The 25,097-nt window shown below is 36.3% G+C and overlaps 1 protein-coding gene across 1 annotated transcript in view; it reads right to left on the bottom strand.

The window, feature by feature from the left end:
* LOC120541537 (insulin-like growth factor 1 receptor) overlaps positions 1-25,097 on the bottom strand; it is a 384,927-nt gene that overhangs the window by 5,608 nt on the left and 354,222 nt on the right. Inside the window, exons 13-20 of the mRNA XM_039773260.1 lie at positions 14,783-14,942; positions 14,446-14,548; positions 11,890-11,960; positions 6,546-6,775; positions 6,271-6,381; positions 6,005-6,164; positions 5,682-5,811; positions 2,540-2,674 (exon numbers count right to left, since the gene is read on the bottom strand). Coding sequence (XP_039629194.1) covers positions 2,540-2,674; positions 5,682-5,811; positions 6,005-6,164; positions 6,271-6,381; positions 6,546-6,775; positions 11,890-11,960; positions 14,446-14,548; positions 14,783-14,942 — 1,100 coding nt within the window. The remainder of the gene's footprint in view (positions 1-2,539; positions 2,675-5,681; positions 5,812-6,004; positions 6,165-6,270; positions 6,382-6,545; positions 6,776-11,889; positions 11,961-14,445; positions 14,549-14,782; positions 14,943-25,097) is intronic.

Below are 25,097 nucleotides of genomic sequence, written 5' to 3'. Positions count from 1 at the left end.
CTATTGCTCCAACACTCCCCGATGGTGGGTCATATATAAAGATGTCCCATAGACATAGCTACACCGACTGGGAATTGGGGGCACCTGAGTGACCAAGAAGTTTATGCATACAACATAACCTGAATGAAGACAGGAAGAATGTTTATGAAGAATACATGGTAAGGGTTGTCAGTTGTCAAAGCTTCCACAGAATATAAATGCAGTCAAGTCTAGGGGGAACGATTTAATGCTGCAATGTTTAATTGATGAGCAGTTAATAGGAATATTTGGCCTATCTGCACACTCAAGAGTGAAAAGGATATCATGGTGATGGTCCTGTAAGCAGGAAGACCTTAGTGAGGGAAAATAATTATGATATTAATGAGGCCTTCCTTAATCCTGGCCACTTAACCAAGTTAGTTCACTTGGCTAACAAAGGAGAACAGTGATAGCCAACATCACTTCAGATAAAAAATATACAACTTCTTAGTGGGGCTTGCCAAAAATAAACAGACAAACAATGTAAATATAGCCCAAGATATAAATACTCAATATGCTGCCACCCCATGCTCTCAGCTGACTGCCCGTTCCGGTTATAGAGCGAGCAGCTGAAGTGGCCTGGCCTAAGCTGCCTGCTCATGCTCTGTAGACAAGACATTCCACAGGACCATGTGAGGGAAGTGTCAATCAGCAGCCCCCAACAGAGTATGTCATCACAAGAACTGCATCTCCCTAAAAGGTAGCAGACCACCCATTAGATTTATTCTCAAGCTGTTTCATCAGTCATTGAACCTATTATTCCAAATTACAAATGTACTTTTGTATTTACTTCTGTGTAATAATCATCAGGTCAGACACTTTGATCTTAAAATGTTTAATTTGTATTTATTCTTTCTGCATATAAATGTGCTCATTGGGAAATCACCAGACATTTTGCTCTTGCCCATTTTGATAAAAGTAAAATGAAGATGACAAATTTAGCTCAAGATTTTATCACAGTGGAGAGTGGTTTATTTTCATCTGGCATAACAGGTGCCTTAAGTTGCTCCAACAAATGAGCAAATTCTCTACTGGTTTTATCTTTTACAACTATAAAGGAAAGGAAATGGCCCATTAAAGTAAGATGTACAAACATTTACAATTAAAATTTAAAAACGCACAATTGGGAAGATAAGTTACATAGCCCAAGATCGTTGGGCTTCATAGAGAAGACTCCCCCCTTAGTCCATTTAAGAACTGATGCATTCCAGGCAATTCTCTTTGCTTCGGGAATTTAACTCTTGAACTAATTTTTCTCATTTAGTTCAAATGTGGCTTCTTCTTAATTTCCCTTTATAGCGTCAACAGACAAAACAAATAAGCAAGGAGTTTGTAGTGAATGCTTTTCTAGTCTCTTTATGTGTTAGAATATCTTGCAGTGCAGGTAATTGTCTAACTGTCTTGGTGTTGAAAGGAGCTGCAGAGGCTTTTGCTCTGTTTCTTTGTAGTAAGGCACAACAGTTGATTTGAGCAATTTTTATACTATAACCAAGGACCGTACAGAGAAGAGAACTCTGAAAACTTGCCCTCGTTTCATTGCAACTGGAAAAGACTTTTCTTCTTAATTTGATTCTGGTAAAAACAATCGTCGTGCGACAAAGGTATGCTTCTTTTTCCCTTGTACAAAGGAATGTGTGTCTGTAGTTTTTTTTTTTTTAAGGATAGTACAAGATTCTCCACAACCAATGATAAAGCTAGTCTGTATTGTAGGCTATTTTATAACATGACAAAATCAAGATAACCTTAAAATCGAAACAATAAAATTGGTCCTTTTTTTTTTTTTTAAACCAGGTGTATCCTCAGACTGTCACTTAGCAATCTTGTACTAGTGTGCTTCCTTTTATGTCCTCAGTGCAGGCCCAGGATTTAATTTCTGACCACTTAACTCTACTGCTTCTGGAAATTCTCAACAAGCTCAATAAAGATGAAGTAATGAGAGGTAGTGGTGTTCATCATATGATCTGTTGCAGTGTTTAATAACAGCCCGCTTCCCAATCTAACTATGTGCCCACAGATCAAAAACTTGCCATTAAGGCACGAGGTCTGTGTATCTAAATAACACTATCTTCTTTTACACAGTTACACAGGGTGAGGATCTCACCACATTTGAGATGGTGCAGCCATACCTGTTTTGAGGTGTTATGTGTGCTTTTTGAGAGGCTACAGAATTGCCAAACTTCATTCTTGGTGACTGACAGTCTTTAATTTAAGCAATCTGCATAGAACAAAATAGCCATGTGGGCTTTCCTGGATTTCCAAATGTTCATTTTGGAAGTGCTGACATTCCAAGTATCACATATCAACACACATTTATATAAAATCTCTTCATCTTCTTAAATTACTGGAGTATAAAGCTCATGTCTCCAAGGTCAAACAGTTTTCTATGTCACCTTCTATATATTAAGAAGCTTGAACTTCATGTTTAATGAAGGTTCCAAATACATACAATTAGCGTTACTATTTTTGAAATGGTCTACCATTCAAATATTTGAAAACTTAGACAAAGTAGAAAGTAGCTTACAGCATGTCTGGACAATTTTCAGGTTTGTCCAGCAACCCTCCATCCATTACAAAGCGTAGCACTTGTTCATTGGACATCCCTTGGTAAGGCTGTTCTGCTAAAGTAGCAATCTCCCATAACACCACTCCAAAAGACCTTTAAGAGAAAAGAAAGGAAGTCACAACTCACCATACTATTCTACGTTACATTATTTTACCATTTAATTACAAAAGGTTTATAGATTGTGTGAATTTAAATGTCTATCCGGTGCCTGTACAGCCGACTGATCAAAGGTAAATCAATATAATTGATGTTCAATTTGTAACAATAATTGTTTTGATGGAAGAGTGTGCAAGAGGCAACTGACACCCAATGACTTATTTTTTTGGGAATTGTCAGTTTTTTTGTTTTTTTTTACACATATATACATACACACATATACATACACACATACATACATATATATATATCTCAAAATTGATATTTGGTGTATCAATGATAGCCCTCTGTCATGGAACAAAGCACATTCAATGTGCTTCAAGTACATATTAGCAAATTCATTTAAAATGACAGTCAACGACTTGACAGTATAGTTTAACCACAAATTAGAAAAAAGGGCAAGGAAAAACTTCCTGGGTATCAGCTCTCTTTGAATAGACTCGTCAGCTAAGCCAAAATAGGAAGCTTATAAATAACAGCTATCATAGTTCTGCATTACCAATATATTGTGGTAAAACACTTAGATTTATTTTAAAAATCAAAAATTGAGACATGAAATATGCATAAAAGAATTGTCCTTTTTAAGAAAACCCTGTACTGAAATTAATCAACAGGATTTAAACTGATTTTGCAGAAACCCTTTTTTCCTACAGACATATGACAAAAAAAGAAATGCACAAGTAAACAAATAACACTTTTGCTGTGCACTGATAATTAGTGTTGGCCTGCATTAAACCTCTGACCACATAAAGAAAGCTCTATTGTGCTTTTTTATTTGAGTGGGGGATTACTCCTTAATGGAACTACTTCAAATGACTCTTCATAAAACACACTATGTAATTTTCATAATTTCAAAAAGTGAAAGATACAAGGGGATGGTACAGTGGGACAATGTCAGGTAACTGGTTATATTTTAATTAGCAGGTTTAGCAATTTGAGACCATCTGGAAGAGAATTAAAGATAAATTTCAAGCAGCAGAAAAAAAGGTCATGATAAAATGGAGGTATATTGTTTTATTTGGAAATAATGGTTTAATGTCGGCAGTTCATAAGCAGTACTGACCTGGAAGACAATAACAGATGAAATGTTCTAGGATCACCAAAAAGGGAGCCCACCAGTAACAACAAGGGACAATTTAATGTACAACATTCTAGGAGATATTGCTCTTGAACAATTCTAGTTTAAAATATTTAAAATATAAATAAATTCCATACATTCTGTTTTAGGGATTGCCCTGATGAACTCAGCACTGGGTGATTATTACTGCAGTGCATAGGGCAATATTGCATTTCAGACCCATGGCCAGTTAAATATTTAATAAAATGACAGCATCTTCAAAGTGACTGAACCAAGTTCAATACATATATTCTTTAAACAAGAGAGAGGAAGCTGATGAATGAGATAGTATGCATACAACAGCATCACAAAGTGAACACCTGAATGGTTTGGGTAAGCAAATCATATTGGGAGGAAAAAAAACATGAAGTATGTTGATCTGGTGCAGTGTTCCAGGTTTTCCTTAGTCACATTTATTTAGGGAGACATGGAAGTAAAATGCTAAAATATAACTTGGTATTCATATATGCTCAGTGGCTCGGTTTGATAGTCTGTTTAAATGCAGCAACTTCTGATTTGAAGAATAGAGAGAGGTTGGGAGCATGTACTGATAATAGCACGTTGCCGCACACACCACATGACAAACCACCTTGATTGAGACCTGAGTGCAGAGTGCGACACCTCAGCACCACACTGGCCAATCCTGCCCCCAACCCCCAAGTTTTCCATGTAAACTGGAGGACCTGCTTACAGGGCTGGATGCAGATTAACGTCATACCCAGGACGAAGCAATTTCAGGTTAAGGGCCTTGCTCAAGAGCCCAATGGAGTAGAGTCACTTCTGGTGTTTATGGGATTCAAATCGGCAACCTTCCGTTTGCTGCTGCAGATCCCTAGCCTCATAGCCACCACTCCACCTAAAGTATTTGAAGAATAACTAACATTCATTTCAGATTTTCAATTCTGCTTTGGCAACAACTGGCAACAAACATGCAACATCTGTTGCAAAACAAGTTTTTTTTCATTAATCAAGACATAACGTTGGCAAGCTTAAGTGGGTAAATGTTGGAGATTTGTTTTCTAATTAGGCTGGTGGGTTACTACTTAGGGAGGAATTCGGGGTTAGGGCTAAGCTTTCTGAGCTATTTTCTACCAGTCTCTACATTTTTGATTTTTTTTTAATGTCTTAACTGAAGATCAAAAACAAGGTTAATGAATGTCTATGGAATTTTGAAAGCATCTTTTAAATGCACGGAAGTGATAGATGTGTTAGGCTTTGCAAATAGATTGGCTCAAAATCAAAAAAGTTACAAGACTATAAATCAAGCACCAGGTCTTTTCACTTGTAGAAATTCTCAGATGATGCTGCACCTATGGGGTGTACTGATAAGGGGGATGAGACAGAGTATAGGAGCCAGGTGCAGAACTTTGTTTCTTGGTGCAGAAGAAATTGTCTGCAACATAACATCAGCAAAAGTAAAGAACTGGCTACTGACTTTTGTTGGTACCAAGGAACCTCTATATCTGGTCACTGTTCAAGGACTGGATGTGGTGCATTGCTACAAACACTTGGGGTCTAAATCAATGACAGGCTGATGTAGTAATGCAAAGGACCTATAAAGGAAAGGGCAAAACAGACTTTTTTTCTTAAGAGACTGAGTTCCATTAATGTGGGAAGGGACGACCTTCCCATATTTTACAACTCTGTGATGGCCAGTACTATTTTCTATGGCTGTGGTGTTCTCAGCTGGTAACATCACTTCAAGAGGGGCTCAGCGAATCAACAATCTAATTAAAAGGGCAGGCAGAGTTATGGGACACATTTTGGATCTTTTTCATTTCTTAAAAAATTGAAGATATGCCCAAAATGGAGTCTTGGCTTCCTTACCAGACATCTGAGTTGGTTGTAAAAACTCCATCTTTGAGTGACTCTGGGGACATCCATCGTACTGGCAACAAGCCCTTCCCTCCTTTGCGGTAGTAATCCGTTTCATAGATATCCCTTGTCATGCCAAAATCTTGTTAAAAGTAAAATATAAAAACACACATTTTTAGGGAAGATTACACAAATACAAATCAAAAATCACACTATTGAAAATGGTTGCCCACATTTTACTTCAAGCACCTCATCATCTTATGAGACTTAAAAGCAGCACTTTGAGCCAGTTTACTGAGAAGTGTAACCATACTGCATAAAATGAATTTAATTACCTCCAATTTTCACAGTAAAATCTTCTGCTACCATGCAGTTCCTAGCCGCAAGATCTCTGTGTACAAATTTATTGGCATTGAGGTAGGCCATGCCATCTGCAATCTCCCCTGCCATTTGAATCATTTTCTTTAATGAAGGCAGAGACAAGCCAGTGCTGTCCTGTAGGGAAACAAAATGGAAACAAAGGGTTATCAGATCTCTCTGGAGAGATTAACTTGGTTTGGTTGTGGTGCTTGGCAGGCAGAATTTGAATGTTGTGTTTCACCTTTGTATCAGAACGGAGTGATCTCAAGTGGCTTTTGAGGTCTCCACGAGTCATAAGCTCCATAATCACCAGTGTTGGCTGGCCCTGGGACACCACACCAAGTAAGCGCACCTGCATGGATACAAATGCAAACCTATGAAACATACTGACTTACTTATTAATTTGTAATTAAAATCTGCTGATTGGTTATGTAAATGCACATCTTCGCAGAATCAGATATTCTTTTTTTTCATTTTATATCATAACTGTACATTAGTGTAGTTATTACTACTTACAACATGATGGCAGTTAAACTCCTTCATGACAGAGGCTTCATTGAGGAACTCAATTCGTTCTCTCATGCTGGCGGTCTCATTGACAGTCTTAATGGCCACTCGGGTTTCCGGCTCATCCCTTACTACACCCTTAGCTATGCCCTCATACACCATTCCAAAAGATCCTTGTCCAAGCTCTCGACACATGGTGATCTTTTCTCTTGGAACCTCCCATTCATCAGGTACATACACTGAAACAGGAAAAAAAAAAACAGTAGAGGCATTCAACACTAGCATTATGGTATGCATAACTTAAAGCAGGCATAGTATACACATGGCCATAGAGGGTGGTGTAGGAGGTGGGCATGGTGAGGATACTCATTGTTTACATTGATAGTGATTCTGCTCTAAGGTACCAATGAACTGTGCCTTAAAAGGTCTCATACTTATTTTTACTTTTCTTAATAATAAAAAAATCAAGGCAACAACTTATAAATTAAGAAATGCAAAGACTAACATATTTGTTAGTATTAGTGCAACATATTCCTAATCAGTTCTTTTTTCTTCCCTTTCTAAACTACACACTGTACATATCTGCACTATGTAATGGGGAATGGTATGGAATCAATAATTACTTTGGGTTGATTGGCCTTGCTTAACAAGTACCCTGTGGGGGTACTTTTTACAAACTACCTCCTGTCGAAGCATTTATCAGGTAAAGTTTCTGTGCTACTGTCTTAAATGTTAAATGAACAATTTGCCTTGTTATCCTAGTTTGTAGCCACAATGTCCATGCAAGCTACAATATTGCTCATATGTGATCAATATCTTCTGCTCAGAAGCCCAAATACTGCCACAGTTTTTCAGAATCACCTTTTCCTTCAGATATCTGAATTTAACGAATAGTATGCTTTGATTTCACCACCAGAGTTTGCTCTTCTCAACAAAGGTCTCTGAAAATGAATCGTACTTTTGATCAAGAAAGATTTAAGTCAGTCAGAATGTATCATAAAGGCTATTGACACTAGAAAAGGTTTCAAAAGTCTTTAACCACTAAAGATGTGCCAAAAGAAGGTGATTCAACATCACTACCGCAATTCTCGGGAAAGATTAAGCAATAAAATTACTCTAAGAACAAGGTAGACAATACATTGTACATCATTAAAAAGATGCACAATGCTAAAGATCTGCAAACCTCTTAGCAATAGCTGACATCAGTGTTAATAATAAATAAGGCACCTAGCAAAAGTGGTGTTCATGGGAAGATACCAAGGAACAATGTACTGCTTCATAAAATGACAATGAAGGTCTATTTCATCTCTGGTACAGACCACATGAATGCTGAGGAAAGGCTACAGAAACACTGCATTTAACAAACACAACAAACTTGCATCAGCTGTGGCATGTAGTTGTAGGAATACAATGGTCTGGTGTTGCCTTTGTGGGTAGCCGAAGCCCCAGAACATCATCCAAATGATACATTATGGTTTGTCTGTAATTTCTGCAGGAGAATGTCTGGACATTCACAGATGAGCTAAAGCATGATAGAAAGAAGGTTATGCAACCCAAAAATAACTTTAGCAGATGAATGACAGAATGGCCATAGCAGAGTAAGCTCCATAAATATTTTGGAATGACCATATTGTCCTTAACTGAATTCTAAAGCTTTGGTATAGGACAGGAGAATTTATGAAAAAGATTACTACAAAAACTACTTGCTACTGTGAAGTATAATGGTGGCGTGATTAATATATGAAAATGCAGCAAGTTATTTAAAAATAAAACTAATGAAGACCTCATTTATAAAACTCTGTGGATTCAAGCATGAAAATATGTGCACATCAAAAAAAAACATTTGATAAAACCTGGTGTACACAGATTTCTAAGCAATTTACCCTTTATAATTCACATCCACCTTGTAAATATGCATACATGAGCGTGCCTTGAATACCACCTTGAAACATCCATAGATGGAGCATGCTATTAAGCCTCATACATATGAAATCACTATGTTACAGAACTTCATTGACTGGTAAATCAAATTCCCACCTGACACATCAAAACTCTTCCACCTGCATTCAAGAATATATGGCTACGCTCTGCAACTGAGAACACGAGATCATGCATGGCATTATAGTGCCTCTCCTCTGCTTTCTGCGGGGTCTGGGCAAAGCATAATGCATCAGTGTCTGAGCAGCCAGACACTATCACCTGATACTTGTAACAACGTGATTGCTGTTACAATTAATAGTACAGGCCATGTAAAACACTGAGGATTGAGCCAGTTACCTTATCAACAAGCCAGCAATCACGTACAGTACAGTACTGTCTGTTAAAATGACTGCCTCAAAATAAATGAATCATGGCTTGACCCAGGCCACTGAGGCACAACATTTGTCAGTCACACCCTGGCATCACAAACGACTTGTGCATTAAAGGAACGTCATTGCTTAGGGTTAACAAAAGCAGCGAGGCCATCATGAAATATGAGTGCAATTAATTACTCCACTTATGTTAGGAGAAGCAGACATTGCTGCAAACTGCATTTTTATGTCACCAAAAGCATATTACATTTTATATATGTACATCCACACCATATGAAAACTGGATGTAGGGCCTTGTCAGTCAATTAATGGCTTCCAGTACAGCTAGCACAATGGCATGAAGCTTGCCCGAGATATTTCTGACTTGTTAGCCAGTTCCCTGAGAAGTGAGAACAGGTAGATGATATAAATTGACGAAAAGCCCAAAAAGTTCTTCAGTGCAAATACACAGTATTGGTCCGCTTAAAAGGGAACTAAAAAAGTTTGTATGTCACATTCATCCCTTTTCTGGTACAATGTTTGTTACGTTGTAGCACTGCTACATAAGGAGATTTACCAGTGTGTGTTGTATTGTGTTGTCTATCTTTTGTGTGCTTTTCGTCCTTGCTGGGGGCTTCCACTCAGATTCGGGTGGTGGAGCCTATCGCAGTTCAGGATCTGGAGTTACGAGGCAGTGATTGATGACATTGCCTCTATGGGCGGGATCTGGATGGCCAGACAAAAACACCATTCCAGTTGGACAGCCAATGAAAGATTGGAGTGTTGAAATTAAAATCGGCAAGAAGGAAATGACTGGGAGAAGGAATAGTCGCTTTGTATTGCAAAGAAGATAGGATGGACACTATCGATGCCAAGGGAAAAAAAGTAGAAACATCTTTCCCAAAACACTAGGATAAAGTTAATACGGTGGCCACCTGCACACATTTTTTCTTTCTTTGGACTGTCCCTAAGCTTTGGATTGCTGATTTCGGAGGGTGAGATGTGACCTTTTTTTATTTTTAAAGTTTCGGGATAGCACAGTCATCCATCTTTCCTCAATCCTTGCCAATCTGACTGCTTTTGTCGCATAGTTCAACTTCCTTCATGGACAATAAACCTTTGGACGGAATTAGTGGTTAAAAAAAAAAAAAACAACATATAATATATATATATATATATATATATATACACACACTTCTCCTGAACAGGGGCGTCTTTTTTTTTCTTTAAGTCATATTGAGAGTTTTTATGTGTATTTATGTGTGTGTGTATATATATATATATATATATATGTGGGGTTTGTTGGGACTGGTCATCCTTTCTAACGAAAAGGGGGAATTTTGTGTGTTTAAGGGAGTGTCTATGTTATGGGATGGGGATTTGCTTGAGAGACAGTTAAAGGGGACTTTATTTTGTTTTTGCTGTTGTAGTGAGTAAAATTGTGCAATTTTTTAGTTATAAACATGTTTATCTATGTCTATGTTTGTAAAGGTTTCTCTTGTTTTGTTCCACTGTTTCCTTTTGTTGTTGTCTTTGCTTAATACTAAGCTTTGAGGGAAGAAATGGCAGAATAGCCAGATTCAATGTGTTAAGAAGAGTTCGACAAATTTATTGTTAACGTAGCATAATCATTAGAACGTCAATGCGCATTATAATAATGGTTCTACAATATGAATTATTCTGCATGTCACTCATTATTTAGCTGGTTTGGCTGTACTTCATTACTTGATCAAGGTTGTCATCTTTACCTAGTTTTTCCAAATTGACACGTGAACATGGGTCAGAGTTGCCATAAATATACGCATGCTCCCCTCTCACATTCTCTTTTAGAAATCCAGACATTTGCGTGGGAAGTTACATAAGCACATTTCACACCACTTTTTGTGCGTACACAAGCTTTGTCAATGAGGTCCCTGGGAATTTGGAGCAAAATCATTTCTAGTAGGATTGTGAAACAAAACAAACAACCACAACCATAATGGACCAGCTTGAAAACAAACAAATTTAAAAAATCAGGACTGGCATGGCAACATTCTGGACTTCATCCAACTGAGGATATGAAGCAGGAGTTGCATACTGCGTTTTATTTACAGTGCACATGAGGGAGCTTGGACAGTTCTGTAAATAAGAACTGGCAAAAAATAAATATTTTCAAATGTGTAAAAGTACCTAGAACTTTAAGTGATTCAACAACAACATTTATTTATATAGCATATTTTCATACAAATAATGTAGCTTAAAGTGCTTAAACTCACCCCAAAGATACTTAAACTTTGATTTGGGAAAGAGAATACATTTTTTGTCAGTTTTAATGTATTATTAATTTAAAAGGATCAATAGAAATTCCATTTGACATTCTAGAGTTTTTAATGTGAATTGAAGAAAAATCTATTTCAGCAAAACAGAATAACAAAATAAACAAATAAAATCTGGAAAAGTCAAAGGAGAGTGAATATTTTGTATGACTGCCATATACACAAAAAATCTTTATGAACAGATCTTCTGCAGACTGAATGTTGCAAAAATTCGATTCATAAAGATTCTAGCCATTAAGCTTCATCAGTTACCACATTCCAAGAGTTCCAATGGAAACTCATTTCAATCAGCTATCTTTTATTATCTAATCGACTCTTCTGTACAGATGCTAGTTGTATTATATTGTGAACATGTACTATCAGTCCATATCCAGTTTCAAGTAGCTGTTCTCATTTTTTTCCCCTGAAAACATATCACTGGATTATCACATACTCTGTTTTGTTGTTACTCTAGGCGGCACTCTCCTTTACTTTGCGAAACATCTGGTGATTGTGTGCTCTGTAAATAGCAATATAGTATATAAGACGACTGATTGGTTTTCCATTGTAAAATTAATATTATAATATTTTTCCATTTTAATACTGCATCCAGTATAAAAACAAATTATTTGCAGCTTTATGCAAATTAAATGCTTAGAAAAAACAAAACATGTATAAACGTTATCTTTGATATATCAAACCATAAAAGAGTAAAGCTGTTGACATTAGTGCCTCTACTTTGATATTGCATAGAAAGCTCATACTCACTTTCAGTTGCACTGAAGTACTCTGGATTGACTGAGGCATATAATACTCCATTACCAAGTCTGTCACTGTTTCTAAAGAAACAAAAAACAATATGAAATTGTAAAGTAGGAGTCATATTCTATACCATTGTCTTTCAGTAAACAAGTCATGTAAAATAAGGTGCCAAGATGGATGCAACCCCAGAACTCTAAAGACGTACTTGTATAGACGCTGACATTTTTAAGACTAAGTTGCGTTTTTGTCTTTCATTGTAAAAATTGTGAAAGAGTATAAAATCCATAGGCCAGCTGAGTGCACACTGCAGAACGGAAGAGTGATATGGTAATGAATGCTTTTCTTTCACGTAGTGAACCATAGATACATGGGAGTGTGTTACCAAAAAGACAGTAATATCATGGGGATCTTCAAAATTCAACTTAATATTTTAGAGAAACTAAGGACACACATATAAATAAACACATGTATGTGTATACATACATATAATGCATATAAACATACTGTACTGTACATATATTTAAAAACATATACATACAGACACACACAAACTGTATATACTGTACATATACTATATGTGCACATGCACATTAAACATAGCAAAATTGTTTTAATTACAAAATATACCTTAGAACCTAAACAGTATAAAAGGCAGCAATGCCTAAAGCTCAAACATTTATAATTGTTTTCTAAATTCAAAAAACTCTCCAAACAACAAGTTTTAAAAATTGGCCTGGGTGATTATATGCAATTCAGCAAGAATTCACTATATACACACAGGGCAGGCACATAAGCTAAACCTGATCTTTGTTTTTGTACAATGCTAGCAAACATTTTTTATTATTGATTTACCAACATACATCAAAATATGCTAGACTGTCATTTTTCTTTAAATGCTTGACTTAATAAGCCTATTTTAATGAGAGTATGATTTTAATTAGAGTATGAATTCAAGGATATGCAAGCATTTACTGCACACTATTGGTAAAAGGTGGGATAATGTATTTTGATCAATTACTTAATTATTCATACAATAAAGAACTCAAATCTTTAAGCCTATTTTTTTTAGAATATTTTCAACAAACCAACTATCCATTTGTGATACTGTTTCTTCCATTACAGTACGGAGTTGTGGGGAGTGACACCATATTTTAGCAGTTTTGGGCTCAAGTCCAGAAATGACCTCAAACAGGGTGCTAGTCAATTACAGAGCACATTCTTATGCATGAATGCATTTACTCACAAAACTTCAATTTTGAGTCACTAATTGAGGATGCGAGAGGAAATGAGAAGAATGAGATAACTCAAGCAACTGGACTAAGAAGTGAAGCCGGAAGTCTGGGAGTTGTGTGACACCAAATCCACTATACCACTTTAAATGAGTGTTAATAGATTACAGATGTACACTAAGCAGAAGTATGCCTGCATTTCAGACTGAAAGGTTCTTTAAAGCAGATCTGGTACAATTAAATAATAAAAGAAAACTGATCTATACATCATTGACTTGTACCCAATTCAGTGAACAGTCTTTATTTGAAGGCATACTTAAGCAGATGATGAGAATGTAGTTGCGCTTTGAAGACAAATGCTTAACGGCAGAACTTTAAATGTATGTAGAGACTCAGTTTAAGAAAGTACATAGTTTATTAGATTTAAAAATTTACAACATAAGGTGAAAAAAACAGAAAACAGTTAAGTAACAATACATTGCTTAACAAATTAAAAAAAAAATCAGGAATAGAGAATTAACAAATTAATGTTTCTAATAGGCCAACTGGTTACTGGAATTTTTAATCCATGCATGTAAACAGCTACAGATTTCAGAAGCCTAAAAACTGCTTCCAAAAATATTACCTTCAAAAATTAATAGACGCTTTTAAAATATGTAACAAATTTGGTAAGAACATGTTATTTTACCTCTACAAGACGTCACACAGCTAATGCTACCAAATAACTTATTTTGAGGACAGTGTGACAGGGTAGGTAAGATTTATTTTTATTTCATTTTCCTTTATTTACTATTGTTTCCACTGGACACCACTTGTACAATAATGCTAAATTAAATTCAATTGAGTTTCCTGCCATTTACTTTATGCTGTTTTCTGTGCCTGGTGTCAAATTTAATATTTAAATGTGTACAAATATGGAATATACACAAGATCACTGAGTTATATTCACTCAAGGTTGAAGTATCGCTTCTTGTGTTCAAATCAATGCTCGCTGCAAAAATATTTTAAGAGAAGGCCACTGTGAACTTATGTAGCAAGATTCCAGTGCTAACATGAAGGATTAAAAAATTCATCTAATTATACCTTTCATTTGCCAGCACACCCAGGTGTCACATTTATGTGCAATACTGTACAGTATATGTGAAAAAAACATATTATCAAAAAGTTAACATAAAATTAAAACTGATATGAATATGATTTTGAAGCTAATCATATCATACCAACGCATAACAGAAATGGCCACTGAATTAGCTAGGGAAAAAAAAACAAATATTTTAGTTGCAAGCCTCTTTACTCATTAAGACAAAATGCATGCCTGGACAGTACTACTTACCGTTTTCGATTAAAGATGCACAGAGCAATGATAACTCCAGCAAATATAGACAGCACAATAGGAAGGATGATTACAAGATACAGAATGTTTTCATACTCTGGTGCTGTGACAAAAAGAAAGAAAGAAAAATAAAAAAGTGAATTGTCAGCAGTAGGTCATCACAGAAATGACAAGTGTTACATGATCAAAAGAATAAATTGTTAACATACTTATGTTGAAGTAAGGGCTTAACAGTCATGGGGCACAAAGACAGTAAGTGATGAAATGTATTTATACATTAAAATTTTGTTAGAATGTGAACAGAATTTTTACATGTGACTGATTTAATGAGACTTACGTTTTGACTGTACATAGAAGGCTACAAAATCAGTCCAAGATCCATTTCCAGCTAAGGAGGTAGCCCGAACCCTAGCAGAGTAGTTTCCTGGTCCCAGATTTGTAAGCTTGGCCCCCTTATGATCTCTGTAGTGTCGCCTAGAAATGCACTCAATTTTCTCCTGTTAGGGAAAACCACCACACACAATAATTTTCACAGTTGTTTTGTTTTAATACTATGCAGAATATACAATTATTTTTAAAATGCTGACAAGAAGCAAGATCTGTGGTTAGGAAGGTGGGTGGTTTTAGGGATTCAAACCTTGGCTTAAGTGCACATCTGAACATACTGTATAAACTATAGTAAACAGTTTATAAATCATCTACCCCAACAAAGTATTGCAAAAATGTACATTTTGGAAAGTAGTGTGCTTAATTTTCATATTAAAAAATAGCAAGCCACTGTAGCTCAAATTCAATGTATTTTTTGTGTATAGAGATTAAGCTAACCATTTTAGGTTTTTAAGCAATTAGTCCACTGTTTATTCCGTTTTCTTTATGATACATTAACACAAAATATGAATGCTAATATAGCAGAAAACATTTTATTGCAAGGTATTGGGAATACTTTATTGCCAGAACATGATTAGCACGGAATTTGTAAAATGGTGACAGCCAAAAAGAAAAAAAAAAAACATATCAATACAAATACATAATAAGGACAAAAGAAACCATCACTTCACTCTAAAGGTCAACATATCAATTAAAGCACCTTACAGTTTGTGGATTAGCATTTGTATGAAATCTGGTTGCTCTAGTCTTGATCAACCGAAGCTATTTACTAAACAGAATGAAAGTGAACGAAGGGAGGGTGAGTGGATGGGGTAAAATAAATCAGAAAGGATCTTAATGGCATTATAGTGTTAGGGTTCAATATTAGTAAAGGTTTGCTGTAATGCTAAGCCATGAGTGTTAAAAGGTGAATTGTTAGTAAAGATGCCACTGCTGTGAACTGCACAGGGTGGGACAGTGTCTTGCTGTACTGTCTGTAACAGCCTACACAGTAATTTCCTATTAAAAAGGAACTGTCTTAAGAATCAATATAAGTGGCCAATTATTTAACCTCTTTAGATAATTATACAGTCATATGAAAAAGTTTGGGAACCCCTCTCAGCCTGCATAATAATTTACTCTACTTTCAACAAAAAAGATAACAGTGGTATATCTTTCATTTCCTAGGAACATCTGAGTACTGGGGTGTTTTCCGAACAAAAGATTTTTAGTGAAGCAATATTTAGTTGTATGAAATTAAATCAAATGTGAAAAACTGGCTGTGCAAAAATGTGGGTCCCCTTGTAATTTTGCAGATTTTAATGCATGTGACTGCTCAATACTGATTACTTGCAACATCAAATTGGTTGGATTAGCTCATTAAGCCTTGAACTTCATAGATAGGTGTGTCCAATCATGAGAAAATGTATTTAAGGTAGTCAATTGCAAGTTGTGCTTCCCTTTCAACTCTCAAAGCAACTCTCAAAAGATCTGAAAAGTAAGATTGTTCAGTATCATGATTTAGGGGAAGGCTACAAAAATCTCTCTCAGAGGTTTAAACTGTCAGTTCTAACTGTAAGGAATATAATCAGGAAACGGAAGGCCACAGGCACAGTTGCTGTTAAATCCAGGTCTGTTAGGCCAAGAAAAATACAGGAGTGGCGCACGCGCAGGATTGTGAGAATGGTTACAGACAACCCACAGATCACCTCCAAAGACCCAAACACCTGCAAGAATATCTTGCTGCAGATAAGAGTATCTATACATCGTTCTACAATTCAGCGCAATTTGCACAAAGAACATCTGCATGGCAGGGTGATGAGAACGAAGCCCTTTCTGCACTTATGCCACAAACAGAGTCGCTTGTTGTGAGGAAATGCTCATTTAGACATGCCAGATTCATTTTGGAACAAAGTGCTTTGGACTGATGAGACAAAAATGGAGTTATCTGGTCATAACAAAAAGCGTTTTGCATGGTGGAAGAAGAACACCACATTCCAAGAAAAACACCTGCTTCCTACGGTCAAATTTGGTGGAGGTTCCATCATTCTGTGGGACTGAGTGGCTAGTTCATGGACTGGGGCCCTTGTTAAAGTTGGATGAATTCAACCCAATATCAACAAATTATACAGGATAATGTTCAAACATCAGTCACAAAGTTGAAGTTATGCAGGGGTTGGATATTCCAACAAGATAATTTCCCAAAACACAGTTCGAAATCTACAAAGGCATTCATGCAGATGGAGAAGTACAATGTTCTAGAATGGCTCTCACAGTCCCCTGACTTGAATATCATCGAAAATCTATGGGATGATTTGAAGCAGGCTGTCCATGCTCAGCAGCCATCAAATTTAACTGAACTGGAGAGATTTTGTATTGAAGAATGGCCAAAAATACCTCCATCCAGAATCCAAACACTCATCAAAGGCTATAGGAGGTGTCTTGAGGCTGTTATATTTGCAAAAGGAGGCACATCTAAGTATTGATGTAATCTCTCTGTTGGGGTGCCCAAATGTATGCACCTGTCTAATTTTGTTATGATGCATATTGCATATTTTCTGTTAATCCAATAAACTTAATGCCACTGCTGAAATACTACAGTTTCCATAAGGCATGTCATATATTAAAAGGAAGTTGCTACTTTGAAAGCTCAGCCAATGATAAACAAAAATCCAAAGAATTAAGACGGGTTCCCAAACCTTTTCATATGACTGTATAAAATACTGTACTTTAGTCCAGCATATAAAAATCGCTCCATTAACTATCACCCCATGAAAGTGACTAGCGTGGTATTCTGTGAGCTTCCCTTCCACAAACATAAATAATTTTGACTCTGGGCCACTTGGAGTGTCTGGATACGTTTCTGTTACATGCTGGGGCTAAAAGCATGTGCATCTCACTTTAGGCCATCTCAGCAACAATTCAGTCTGGAACAACAGAACAAATGTACGGAGGATGGTATAAATAAAAAAATGTAATCAAATATTTCTCATCAATACATGATAATTCTTACAATTTAATACAAGCAAATACTTAAATAAAAGTTGTTAACAATGGATTATTAATAGCATAAAGAAAAGTACTGAAGGTAACAAACTAAACGTGGCTTAAAGCTTGAGGACATGAGGGTTGCCTCATCTTAGAGGAACCACTGAAGAAATGACTAATTACTAAATGAAGTAAACAGGTAATAAACACCCCCTTAAAACATGAGGACAAACTAGTGTGAAAGCCAAACACCCGTATTGGGAAGTGGTGACAATATTAATGGGAATACCCATAGGACACCCCTATAAAGAAGCGATGTTTAGAATAATGGAAGAATCAACATATACATAAAGGCTGTAGTTGATTAGCTAAGATGTTATACTTCTGCATACAGAATCAGATGATGTGATTGATGTATTAGATAAGGTAATGATAACAGAAAAGTATAAAAGGGAATGAATTGTATTAATGTTTGCTCACTCCACAGACTGAGACATTTGTGTATATCTATGTGCAAATAAAGAATTGTTCTGCATTTTCATCTGGTCTCAGAGAGAGACTCCTTTGAAAATAAAGGAAAGTTTTTTTCCACAACAATGGGTGTTTGGCAGCCAATAATTTTAGAAATTGTTCACTTCACTCTTTCTAGCTGCTTCCAGTCTTCGGCAGAGAAACACCATGCCAAACTGTGATAGAAAAATATGTATTCCTTTTCAACTATTTCCCAAAGTACAGATTTACTTACAATAATGGGAAAATACTGCCTGGTGAACATTACAGCACATTACAGTACATCTCAAATTGCGGGATAAAACTGATGTACAGAGTAGAGCTACATATGCACAAGATATATACACATTTACAAAATGCAACCTTTTTCAACTTTTAGTACACACCATTATGCTTCCTTGGATTTAATGTTTCCAGTATAAACAGATAATGCCTATAGCTTGTGCTATTTGAAGGCTTTTTAAGCTTTGGATATCTTTAATTATCTATAAATAGATAACAAATAAAATCTACCATTGCCTTATTCTCACTGCATGCAATCTCCAGATCTCTATGATAAACCATATAAGACCTATAGATGTGAAAAGAGCACTTGTATCCCAGGCTTATTTGAAGATAATGATTGAACAGAAGATCATTTCTTGATTGGATAAGGGTCTTTAAAATTTCATGCTTCTGTGAAAAGTTGAGTAAAATGCTGTCTCCTTTCCAGTCTGGCACAACCACACTACCATCTTACACAATCTGCATATTGTTTTGCTGGCAAACCCATCAGTTTTTTCCACCCTGTGCAGGTCAAGGTATTAAAACATGTGGTGACATTTATAACTTTGTCCTTAGCACACTTTAGTTAGTAAGGACCACATTCTTTGTCATTCCTTATTTTTCTATCTCCAAATTTGATCTGTCCTTAGTGTTATCCCAATATCCACTCTAGCCACTACTTCTATTCTCTTTGTTAATGTACAATTTTTGCCACATTCATTTCTACAGTTGGACCTCTGTACTCTTAGCCTTGCTTTCTTCTAGAAGAGGCTATTGTGCCTGGGTACAATAGTTACAAACTAATTCTACCCTCTCACTGGAAATCTCCTGATTCTTTCTTTGTAAATTTCCAGAAATCTTCTTTCAATAAATTAGTCTTACTTGAATTTTCAGCATTAGACCGTCTGGTCCCAATAATGAGAAGTTTTCAGTCTGCTATGCATTTGGTTCGGAGCTGGTTGGCTGGTGGTCAATTTTGTGTTCACAGTTCTAAATTCTTCCATTTGCTGTATCTCTTCTCTTTTTTGGGCTTATTTTTGCTTCATCCCCCAGTCTACATGGACATTAATAACTTTTGATCCTAAGAAGTACATTATGTATACTGATTGGCGTTTTCCACTAATTAATTGTATTTTATATATTCTTGTCTCTCATAGTACTAGAAAGTAACAATATATTGCACGTTGGTAGGTCAGGCACAGCAGAATTTCACTATATTCTGTACATGTGGATTAAAAGCTGATGTGAGGTAGGCTGTGGGTATTGGTATATCTGACCATTTCTGCATTCTGTTTAATGTAGAAATACTGGTAACTAGAACCAAAGAGCAGCCTTTTGTTAAAAAACATTATTTTAATGCAGTGGCAGCATCTTTGTTTGGTAATATTCTCAATAATCAGTCTGAATTCAGTGCTTGTCCTATCATAGCCAGCAATGTTATTTGTAAAGTATATTACATTTTCCTAAGGGAAGAGCTACAGCTAACATTATTGCCTCCGAAAAAACTGTTAAGAAATCCTAAGCACTAAAATACTTTGGAAAACTCCAAAGTGTTGAATCTTAAGACAAAATGCAATTGAGTCTGAGCGTAAATGAGGGAAAACTAAATGAACAGTCCATTGTGAAATAATAAAGGCACATACAGCTGAATATAACAAAGCAGTCCATCTTGAGAGGCAGTCTAAAATTGTAAATGATAATGCTGTAAATGCAAGTATGCACTTAACTGGTACAAAGGTACGCATGTGTACTTGACAATCACGTCATAAACACCTCATACTGTTTCTATACGTTTCTTTACAATATATCCAAAAAAACCAAGATATTAAGCAGCTACTTTGGCGTTTCGCTACCTGCAAAGAAATGGCAAACCGAGCTGGAGCAGGAAAAGTAACTCCAAGATGTTCCGTGGCTTGCAGCTCATGATGAGCACATGGAAATGTGATGCAAAATATGCCACTTACATTCAAAGGACAAAAAAGTCTTGCAGATAAAGTGCATTTTACACCATCTCAAAGAATTTGAATCATCCTTTGTTCGACAAACATGAATAAAGCAAAGAGCACTTGAATGTGGTATAAGCTATTTCAAATAAACAAGATAATCAAGAAGAAATATCCAGGAGATTACTGGCTGGATAGCAAAACAAGCTGACTGAAGAACAATGTCAAGCTCCTCACCTTTCATTAAGCTAAACATGCATGTTCCATGTCTTCCTTTGCTGAGGATATTTGTTTACTGGAGCAGCTAGGAGTAAATGTCAGAGGTGCATATCATTCATGTGAAGGGGGAATGCAGATCATAAAGATCATTGCACGCTCTTTCATTGGGGAGTTAAGAGCCAGGTTGGAGTCTGTTGAATTTTGGGGACTGCTTTTTGATGGATCTGAGGACATCACTAAATCTGAGCAGGAGATTGTTTACATCAGGATGATTCAATTACAAATTCAGCTGGGCCAGATTTTCAAACCAAGAAATTTAGCTGGGCCAGTAAGCAGTAGGTAATGACGAATTTTAAATCAACACAAACATATTTAAAAACAAGTAATGTTTATTCATTGCTTCCCTTTTAAATCTGGTCACATCTGCACCGGCAATTGGAAGGTTGCTAGTTAAAATCCCGTAAACACCAGAAGTGACTGTAGTCTTTTGCTCCCTTGAACAAGGTCCTTAACAAAATTATTTATTAGTTGTGGTAATTATACTTCAAAGACACATGATATTCTGTATGGTGTTCCACAAGGCTCTATCCTGGGTCCGCTGCTCTGTTCGATTAACATGCTTCCATTAGGACAGATTATCTCAGGGCATAACTTGAGCTACCACAGCTATGCTAATGACACATGTGGAAGAATACTTTTAGGGTAACATATCATTCACCTTTAAGACACAGCATAAAGGGTTCATAAATGTTGGAAATGAGATAAAGGTCAAGTGAACAACAAAATGTGCATTGAAAAGTAAGAATTGGTTTAGGGAAAATACTGAGATGATCAAGTAAGTAAAGAATGTACCAGAAGAAAGACTGATGTAAAATACAAAATGTACTGAAGGATGACTAAGAGATGACTAAGAAATCCGCAGATTTCCTATGAACTAGAATGGACAGTTGTTATGTACACAGAAATTTCAAGGGTGGTGGCTCATCTCAAAAGAACCAGAATATAATAGACTTATTTTATATAAATCATTTGGTTGTTTACCAACGGACCAACAAGAATAAAATATATACATTGATTAACACTGTATGTAAATTTAACAGTTTATAAAATGAACCTCTATTTTTTGTTTCTCTGATCATTCTGATGATGCTGTAACGGGCTGCTTTTGAAGAATGCTCCCTACAAGGCATTTTGCAGAGGAGTAATTAATAAATATACAATGAACAGCTTTTTTCCTGCCTGATTACTGAATTGTCCTATTAGAGGATGTTTCTTTCTTTAATAAGATGTTCAATTGTGACCACACACACACAGCTGTATTTATCAATAGTGCCTGACGACCCCGACACACTTGATTCACTGACACAATGTCTTACTTGTGTTTTTGAATGGACGAGTAGTAATTTTCTCAAACTAAATAAGGAGAAAACAGAAATTTTAGTGATTGGCAAAAAAGGATATAACGAAGTTATTACAACTAAACTTGATGCATTAGGATTAAAAGTCAAGACAGAGGTAAAGAACTTAGGGGTAACTATTGACTCACATTTTTAAATCACATATTAATCAGATTACTAGAACATCACTTTTTCACTTAAGAAATATAGCAAAAGTTAGACCTCTTATTACATTTCAAGATGCTGAAAAATTAATTCACGCTTTTGCTTTCAGTCGGCTAGATTACTGTAACGCACTCCTCTCAGGACTACCCAGAAAAGACATCAATCGATTGCAATTAGTGCAGAATGCAGCTGATATAATCTTAACTAGGGAAAGAAAATCTGACCATATCTCTCCAGTTCTGATGTCACTACATTGGTTACCTGTGTCGTTTAGAACTGAATTTAAAATACTGCTTATGGTTTACAAAACCTTAAATAATCTCGCTCCATCTCATATTTCAGAATGTCTTTCACCTTACACTCCAAATTGTAACCTTAGATCTTCAAATGACTGTCTGCTTATTATTCCAAGAGCAGCCTTCTGCTGTTATGCACCTAAAATCTGGAATAGTTTGTCAATAGGAATTTGCCAGGTTAATACAATGGAGCGCATTAAAAAAAACTGCTAAACACATGTTATTTTAACATGGCTTTCTCATCGCTTTATTTTTGTTTAATCCTGATACTCTGTATATGCATTTAATTATCATTATTATTCATGGTGGCTCCGTAATCTGTACTAACCCTACTTTCTCTTCTGTTCTTTTTCTGGTTTTCTGTTGTGACGATCTGCGCTGCCACCACCACCTGATCAAAGCACCGTGATGTCCCTACATTGATGCATTAAAGGCCAGAAGTCCACATGACTGTCATCATCAAGTTCTTCCATGTGAACCCTGAATACAATAAGGAATGACTGAGGTAATTTACGTTAGGTACAATGCCTAGAGGGGGCTGGGCAGTCTCGTGGCCTCAGAACCCCTGCAGATTTTATTTTTTTTCTCCCTGGCCATTGGACCTTACTATTATTCTATGTTAATTAGTGTTCCCTAATTCTATTTTATTTGTCTTCTTTCTCTTTCTTCATCATGTAAAGCACTTTAAGCTACATAATTTGTATGAAAATGTGCTATATAAATAAATATTGTTGTTGTTGTTAACCTGCAATTGCTTCATCCTGGGTATGACATTAATCTGCATCCAGGCTTGCAAGCAGGTCCTCCAACTTACAGGGAAAACTTGGGGGTTGGTGGCAGGATTGGCACTCCAGCCACCATAAAAAACCTCACCATTCCAGTAATAGAGCTGAGGTGTCACCCGCCACACTCCGGTCCCAACCCAGGTGGTTCATCGTGTCGTGAGTGTAGCAACATGCTGTAATCAGTTCATACTCCCAACCTCTAAATGACAGAGCGCATCAAAAATGTACATAATTAAAAAAAAAAAATTAACAGAATCAGAGGTAGCAGCAATACTATTTTCCACTTTTGAAATAAAAAAAAAAAACATTTTCCTCACATCTGACCCAGTTACATCTAAAAATGCACAAAATCAAAAAAGTACACAGTATTAGCAATAACTTTGGGTTCCCTTTTGAAATATGAGATTCTCCTCTCCCCCAATTTAAAGGGGTGGTCGGGATAGGTAAGGGATTTTTCTTCTCCCATAGAGCTTAAACTATTTCATTCAGACGGTTTTAATCACTCATATAATAGAGGTAACATTGGAGTTCCACAACAATGCCTCTCTCGTGGAAATGGCTTTTATTTTATCCCCCAGAAAAAAACTACCCGAGTTAATGTGTAAGAGCAAGGCACACCATGTATGACGTGAAAGTGGATTAGTACATTTATTTTAATGATTTGTCTTTAAAATGTCTTTGTACAGAGTTGTTTTGTGTCAAGTAATGAATTATTAATAATTATTACTATTATTTTTTACTAAATGTTATTTTCCATGTTTCTTTGTTGCTGAGCTTCCATTGAAGAATTTATTGGTAACAGAACATATAATACAGTAATACACTTGCAAACTTAAAACGCATACTTCATCACATAACTGTGTGTGACAAAACAGCAGGCAAGTGACTGCTTGTACACGTTTACTGATGGACAGGCCGGCATTTTGCATGAAGTATGCATTAAATCAAAAAAGAAATGGCATGTAAAGATCTGCAAACACAAGGAGATCAGCAACAATCACCCTTTTGCATACCTGTGCAAAATAAGAAGGGACAACTGCATTCCACAGGGCACAGATATCTTCATAACAGGGGATCTATATAATGGGCAGAGGAATTTCAAACGTTTTGCATTCCTTCCTTTAGTTTTGATGACCGGTTGCATCATATTTAGCCCTTCGTTCATCATTTTGGCACAAGGGTAACCAGCCTCTTGTTGAAATTCATGACAGTCCTGTCAGCAGCGTTGTGTATTTAGAAATAACTTTCCCACAACGGTCTCCAAGTCTGACGTCATTTTCACAGTTATTCCCTCTCTCTCCCAGTGCAAGGTAAATAAACTGGCCTTTATGCAGTTCAGTGATTTGCAAGGGGGAGACCCATACCAATATATATGTTAATGGCACATCCACTCAATAAATAATGGCATTTTGCATTTATTACAATATAATAGTTTAAAGTTTCAATGATTTCATTCACCACTGGTGAACTAAGTAGAAATGATAATCAGCAAAGCCTATTTTGGTTGCATTTGCAACCATCTTAGTTGCAGTCTGGTGCCCTGGCGAGAGAATGGGCTGGGCCAGTAGAAGGCTGCTTCTGGGCTACCTTTGGCCCACAGGCTACCATTTGAATAGGCCTGATTTACATTTTGTCTGTGTCCAGCAATGGAGAGTTTACAACGGACTTCCTTGGACTGATTGAACTGGATACTGACCGAACCGCACAAGCCATAATGGA

The sequence above is a fragment of the Polypterus senegalus genome, chromosome 12, assembly GCF_016835505.1.
Source record: "Polypterus senegalus isolate Bchr_013 chromosome 12, ASM1683550v1, whole genome shotgun sequence".
NCBI lineage: Eukaryota > Metazoa > Chordata > Cladistia > Polypteriformes > Polypteridae > Polypterus > Polypterus senegalus.
Note: the sequence above shows the minus strand (reverse complement) of the source record. Positions and strands in the feature narration are given on the sequence as shown.